This window comes from Leptonotus elevatus, chromosome 12, assembly GCF_054856555.1.
Source record: "Leptonotus elevatus isolate MCC_2025b chromosome 12, RoL_Lele_1.0, whole genome shotgun sequence".
Classification (NCBI taxonomy): domain Eukaryota; kingdom Metazoa; phylum Chordata; class Actinopteri; order Syngnathiformes; family Syngnathidae; genus Leptonotus; species Leptonotus elevatus.
In genome coordinates, this window is record NC_141250.1 from 21,043,874 (window position 1) to 21,051,149 (window position 7,276).

Sequence of the window (7,276 nt, forward strand, 5' to 3'; positions counted from 1 at the left end):
CATGGCCTGCAGCGGCGCAAATGGAAACGTGAAGGCGGGCGGGCCTTCTTTCGCCGCTTGAGAATCCCGCAGCTCGTCCGCACTGTGCGGAATGCGTCTCGCCTCACCTGTGTGAAGAATTCACATTCTGACTAAAAAGAGCTTCAGCAAAACGTGAAGCAGAGACGGCTCCTCCCTATTCTGTAGGCCGACCGACGGCAGAAAAAGTAGTTTTTTTCAACACACTATAATGTTCCGCTTCATTTCCAGCCGCCAGTCTTCTTGTACAACGTAAATTTCCACCCAGGACACTGAAGACATTCTTGTCTGCAAAAAAAGTCTAAATGAGCCAAATTGCTTCTTAATGTGATGCGGATCCACGCATGACCGATTGGATGAAAGACATAATGAGTGTAATTAAGTGGCAATAAGAAAGCTCTTCTTTACATTGTGTCAAGTCAGCTGTTTGATTTTTTTTTGCTCTCAAAGTAAAACAAGCAGCATTTTCATTTCGCCACAAACCAAAGAAAGACAATCATTTTTTTCTTTTTCCCTTTTGTCAGCTCCTTCGAAGTGTCACACGGCCGAGTCCAGTCAGCTGATTTGGTCAAAGTGTGCATTCTGGCAGCGGACGAAGCCGACGCTGTAAAGTCAGCCTCGTGTGCACAAGAAACGCGACATGTCCGACGACCAGGCGGACTTCCGACAAACAACATGGACGCCATTTGCTCCAGGTCAGTCGACGCTCTCGCTTTGTTTACAAACCTTTGGATTTAAGATTTATCGAACCGTCTGTCTGTTTGTCAGGGTTTGAGCCGCAATTTTTTTATTTTTTTTTGCAGTCGACTGTAATGTGATAAAAGTCAACTCGAAGTCGCTAATTGATGACGTCACTGATCGTTTCCCAACATAGGACGGCGGTCCCCAACCTTTTTTGTGCTACGGACACGTTTCACAAAAAGACATATTTCGATGGGACTGGCATAGAGGGACTAAAAATTGCAGACGTCTTATTTGCATACTCTCAAACCCACATAGACATTATAAATTGGTCTCGTTAGCGTCCAAACTTTTTGCTGCTCCGCCGGCAACAGCAGCATTTGATGAGTCGGATAAATTGATAATTAAACATTAGAGGGGGCGGTCCTAATTTCCGAGGGAACTCCAGAGTATACTCGAGCTATAAAGGCAATGTTCAAGAACCTTAAACGTATGTTTCCGACATCAGAACAAACCTTTGTTCTCTCCTCAGCTTACCATGTTTACATTCAAAATGAGCTGAAGCTGCTTTTATGATCCAATATGGAACTCTTTGCCTTTTACAACTGCATTCCTCTCCTTTTCAATGTTATCATATCTCTTTGGCGCTAGCTTTTAATGAATAGGTTTGTTGGTGTCACTTTGTCAAGGTGAAGTTCTCACCAAATCCCTGCAAGCAATGGCGCAAATTTCCAGCCACGAATCCAGAGCGCAGTTGCAGTGTCAATAAGTGACATAAGAATTTGCAGGAGGGCGTATTGCAGGCTCCCCCTCCAGCTGCAAAAAAAAAAAAAAAAAAAGCCCTCCCCCTTCCAGCCTTCAAAGTATTTAGCATCCCAACCCGGGATGAGGTTTCCCCAAAAAATTAGGAAAAACTTCCTGCGCGAGGAGAAGACATGCCAAGCTCCACTCGGACGCCAGCAGTCGCCTTTTAAGCGAGCCAGGGCGCGTGGAGGGTTCGACGTCTTTTCCCTCATCTGTCGGATACTTTTTTTTTTCTTCTTCTTCTTCTTCTTTGGCTTTTCCATTCGTCGCCACGGCTTCGAAGGTGGACGCCGCGTTCCCCTCGCTACCCTTGCATTTCTTCAAGCGAGAAATGGAAGAGGGCTCGGGTTCGGGCTCGGGTTCGGGCTCCCCGGTGTCCCCCGCGGACAGCCTGGCCACCAGCGAGGAGGAATTAGCCGAGCGCCGGCCGGGCAAGCGCTCGTGCGCCGGCAAGCGGAGAACCAGCAAGAAGTCGGCCGGCGACGACAGCTGCGGCAGCGGCGGCGGCGGCGGAAGCAGCCCGGCGCCCCTCAAGCGCAGCAAGAAGCCCAGTCCCGGCGGCGGAACCGGCGGCGGGCCCGGGCCCGGGGCCGGGGCCGTGGCCCAGTCGTACGAGGAGCTGCAGAACCAGCGCGTGCTGGCCAACGTGCGCGAGCGCCAGCGGACGCAATCGCTCAACGAGGCCTTCGCGTCCTTGCGCAAAATCATCCCCACGCTGCCGTCGGACAAGCTGAGCAAGATCCAAACGCTCAAGCTGGCCTCGCGCTACATCGACTTCCTGTGTCAGGTGCTGCAGAGCGACGAGATGGACAACAAGATGTCCAGCTGCAGCTACGTGGCCCACGAGAGACTCAGCTACGCCTTCTCCGTCTGGAGGATGGAGGGCGCCTGGTCCATGTCCGCCTCGCACTGAAGGCGCGGAGGACGCCCGGTGGGATGCCAAAGAGGTGCGTACACCACACCAGGTCCCAGATCCCAGATCAGATAATACCCCCCCCCCCTCTTTTTATTTTCTATTTTGTATAATGCCTGCTTTATAGTCAAATAGGGCTTAACTTTAGTCAATTGATTATATAAAAAAGGTCCGGTGTGTGTTTTTTTTTTTTTTAAATCATTGGACTTTTTGGTATTTTTTTTACCATTTTCAGTTAATACATGATCCAAATGACAATATTTCCAATATGGGAGTTTAGCCTATAGAATTTTTAAAGTTACACCTTTAAATATCAATTTGAATCATTGAATCGCTGATCATTTTAAATCTCTCTCTTAAATTATAGGCTAATGTATTTTTTTTTAATTACTTTTATTATATTTTTCAAATCCTTCAGGGAACGCCCCTGGGTGTAATAATCTTTTTTTTCCTTTTCTTTTTCTTTTTTTTTAACCCTGTAACCCTTTCATTACACATGAGCCACTTCAGCTCATTTCATTTCAACATTATCATCTTATAAAGAAAACAAATGGCAAAATATTTAAAAGAATGTTAAAAAAAAAAATGTTTAAAATAAAGGGGAAAATCGGTTGTTTTGTTTTTGAATGATGTAGGCCTGTTCAAGCAGATGGGCAGCGTCAAGTTTCTTCATATTAACTTATGTCCGGGAAAATGGCATTGGTGTCTGATTATACAAGAGAAACGTGAAGAAAAAAAAAACCCCATTGAAAATACTAACAAAAAAATCGAGCAACTTATTAACTTAAATGATTTATTCGATCCGACGCCATTAAATTAAGGCTAATATACTAATAATAATTAAAAGGCAATTTCCCCATAGCAGCAGCCATTTGCTTTTTGAGCCCAACTGCTCTTTTTTCGCGCATGAATGGCAGCAAAATGCAGCTGCAGCAGGCATTGCAGGCCTCTCAGCTTCATGCTTCTGATGCGTGCGCACCGCAGGAATGAGTGTGAAAACTGGTGGGCATGCAAGACAAAATATCCTTTTCAAAAAAGCACAGGCTCGGATTAAAAAAAACGGGGTGAGACATTTGTGCAGGTTTGCAAGAAGAACCAAATGATGAAATGATGTTAACGTTCAACTCTTGTATGGTTGGATTCCAGCAAAAAAAACAAAAAACAACAACATAAAAATATTCAACAAAGTGATTCTAAAACATTATTTCGTCCCAAGAAATTCAAATAAATAGACCTTCAATACTTTTATTTTGCTTTCTGAACGGTGCCAGTAGTGTTTTTGTTTTGAAAAACTCTTTCAAAGTCAATTTTCTCCTTAAAAAAAAATCAATTATGTCCCACTTAATGGGAAAAAAAAACAAACAAGCAACGTTATCCTGCATTGAATACAATACAGTATCTCGTTTAATGACGTCATAAGTCCTAACCCTCAACATTAGAGGTTCTTCAAAAGAAAAACGAAAATTCCCACATCCTCATTTGTCGTTGCTTTTTTCTCTTGCAGACTGTCACCAAAACCCAAATGGACTAATGAAGAGCCCATGGACGTAATGTGACGCATTGAGGAGTGCGCATGCGTGTGCACGTGCACGTGGCGGCGCACTGCCGCTGACAGGACGTTGTTGAGCTGCTGTTTGGGACGACGTGACAGCAAAAGTCGAACAGAAGGATATAAATATATTTTCTTTTTATTTTCTTTTGTCATTTTTTTTTTTATTGTTCCTCAAAGACGTTCCCAGCAAAGTTTAGATGTGGAAATGAATGCATCGTGTACATAAATGTGTCCAAGTGCGCCTATAGCCTGCAAAAGGACCAAAACAATCCCGCACGTGGTCGCCCTAAACTTTTTTTTTTTGTACATTTTTGCTTATTTATTAAAACATATTTTTGAAGGAAATGTTGTGCATCTTTTTTTTTTTTTTTTTACGTTTTTTATGTTTGTAAGCAGAGAACCAATTTCTAGTCTGCACTTCTGCTGAATACATTTCCATATGCAGCATTCATAATGAGGGCCTTGGATAATGTACCCCCCCCCCCCACACACACCCTCCTCTTTTTTTTCCCTCTCTCCGCCCTTCTCTTGTTATGGTAAGAAAAAAAAAAGATCATAAAAGTCACCTCCATCACAGCAGCAGGCACTTTTTGAAAAGCCGAGCACATCAAATGCGTGCTAATGCTTCCAAATGAGCCGCAAGGCCCTAAAACCGAAGCGCGATAAGAACGACAACATCTCGAAGGACTCTTGAGGCGCTTCATTCAAAAACAAACTTGAAATTGTTGCCTTCTTGTTTTCCCAGACGTGCTTTGATGCAATCGCAACTATGAAAGGACTTCATTGTTGAGGTGAGCCCGCCCGGCCAAGGAAGGGAAGGCTGCAAAAAAAGTGGTGCGCTTGCATTTCAAAAACAAAAAAACAATCAATCTGGCTGGCTGAAGGTTACGCAAAAGCGATCATCAAAAATCCGATTTATTTTCCTGTGGTGAGTTCAGAGTGATTTCACCTCATTGATACGCTCGGACGCCAGACATCCTCCAAGCAAAAAAATGTCAAATTTGTTCCGTGTTTCAATAATCACAATCGGGCCGATTCCTCTCTCATCAAAGTCAGCAAAGGTCCGATTATCAAATGTCTGATGCTTTTTTTTTTTTTTTTGATGCCCTGCGATTGGCTGGCAACCAGTTCAGGGTGTACCCCGCCTACTGCCCGAAGCCAGCTGGGATAGGCTCCAGCAACCCCGCGACCCTTGTGAGGACAAGTGGTACAGAAAATGGATGGATGGATGGATGATGCTGATCCATTATCCCCGTCACACACGCGTCGATCAGCTCCCGCGATAAAATGATCATAAGTTTGAAACGTGTTGAATATTTAAAGTGGCGTGCACAAACGATAATAGGGCTCATCTCGTTTCTCTTCAAAGTCAGCAGAGGATTGATTGTCGAATGTCTCTGAAAGATGATCATGAGTGATTGATTATCTTACGTTATTAAGATCAACAATTGTAAATCATCAAAAGTGTTTTGTCAACACCAGTTGGGAAAAGTTACAGACTCCGGGATTGTGGCATGAAATTGATCGATTGATGGCAATATCGTTTTGTTTGCGGTGCTCATCTGGAGTACGCGATCGCGATCGCGACGTCACATGACACGGTTTGATTTGAATTGTCCCGGTTGTGCAACGCAGAATTCGAATGATTGTTTTCAACCAAAACAAAAGACTTTTTTGATTTAAAAAATAATAACAATCTGAATATGATGCAGAAATGCGCCACGCATGCTTTTTTTTTTTTCTGGCCAGAGTTTGTAACTTGAGTGCAGCCTTTTTTTTTGTTCTTTTTGGCTTGTGATGCGTCACTTTTGCATCATTGGTGTAAAAAGAAAAACAAGGGGAAAGAATGCGTGTGGTTGCTTTTGCTTTGTTGTTGAAACTTGATGCACTCAAATGACTCCAAATATGGACGTCTCGTGTTTTTCACAGCAACTTTGGCCGTCATCACATTTGATTTTGGTCATGATTGATTATTGATCACATGATCAATGGAATGATCAAAAGCCCCACAGGAAAACGTACGTTGAATTAAGTTTACACTGAGGGGCTCACAAGCAAGTGAATGTTTTGTCATTTGTCTATTTCTAAAAATGTGTTGGTGAGCGAGCGTTTCTCAACCTTGCCAAATTGCCACGTCAGAATTTGGCAAATTGACATAACACATGGAGTTTCTCTACCATGACTTGGAAGACAGGCTGGGTGATGCTCCTGAGCAACTTTCAAGCAGCAGCTAGACTGCACTGTGACTTGTGGCTAGGCTGGATGAAGCTCCAGAGCCACTTTCAAGCCACAAAGCATGCGTTTGAGGTAAGCAGAGCTGCATTTCGTTTTCTTAAACGCACACATTAGCTTTAGCTAACAGTGCTAGCTTCTGATAAGCGGCATTTACTTAATTGTGTAGTGACTGTTGGATGTGCCACATTCACTGACTCGCACACTGATTGACAAGTGTATGAAGTTCTGCCTTCATGAGTGAAAATTCTTGTATTGTCGGAACACCCTAGCGTCGCCCCTCCCCCCAAAAAAGCTGATTGACAAGTATATGGAATCTATTCACAGGCAATCATGTTTTTCAACATTCTGGGCGCCACTTTAACAATTGAAGCCACTCTCCTATTCACAGCGCCCCGGCAATACTCCTGCATATTGATTGGCACGTGTATGAAGTGCTGCCTCCATGAGTGAAAATGCTTTCATTTTATTCAAATGACTTTTTTCAGCATTCTGGTTCCTGCTTCGACAAGCAGAAGCAGCTCGCCTAGTCGCAACACCCTAAAGGTTTTCCCCCACACTGATGGACAAGTGTAGGAAGTACTGCCTTCACAACAGAAAATTCTTTGATTGTCTTTACGGGCAACCTTTTCAACATTCTGGGCTCTGCTTCAGAAAGCAGTAGCCTTGTTGCAACGCCCTAGCATGATCTTGAAAGTGGGGCTTGCTATTGGCTCAGCAGCAGCGAACACCTGGGAACTGCTTTACTGCTGAAAAGCAAAAAAAAAGAAAAGAAAAGAAAAGTCTCTTTTAGATGCTTAAAATATTCACCCGAGATGGTATTGTGTGTGGACGTTTGGCGCGGTGGTCTAGGTTGGCCCCCCCGCCTCACTTCTCCGTGGGAGCCCGTTTGATACCCGCTCATTATTCCGGGCCCTCGCAGCTGAGTGGCGCACAAGCACCCGGGGCCACGCTGCTCTCATGCTGGGGCGAGCGATCCAGATGTTTCCTGTAAAATCCGAGGGAAAAAAGCTACAAAAGTTTCATTTGCTGTAAAAGAAAATGGAAGGGGTGTTGGTGGGGGGGGGCGCTTACGT

General features: G+C 44.2%; 1 protein-coding gene across 1 annotated transcript; it reads left to right on the plus strand.

Annotated features, from left to right (window-relative positions):
* Positions 1-1,585: 1,585 nt before the first annotated feature.
* On the plus strand, positions 1,586-4,287 carry LOC147164997 (twist-related protein 2-like). Its single transcript, XM_086091144.1, has 2 exons — positions 1,586-2,450; positions 3,921-4,287. The coding sequence occupies exon 1, from the start codon at positions 1,835-1,837 to the stop codon at positions 2,414-2,416; it is 582 nt and encodes a 193-aa protein (XP_085947270.1). The 5' UTR covers positions 1,586-1,834; the 3' UTR covers positions 2,417-2,450; positions 3,921-4,287.
* The last annotated feature ends 2,989 nt before the right edge of the window (positions 4,288-7,276 follow it).

Excerpts from the sequence above, each read along its gene's own strand:
- LOC147164997 (XM_086091144.1), top strand. The coding sequence starts at position 1,835 with ATGGAAGAGGGCTCGGGTTCGGGCTCGGGTTCGGGCTCCCCGGTGTCC.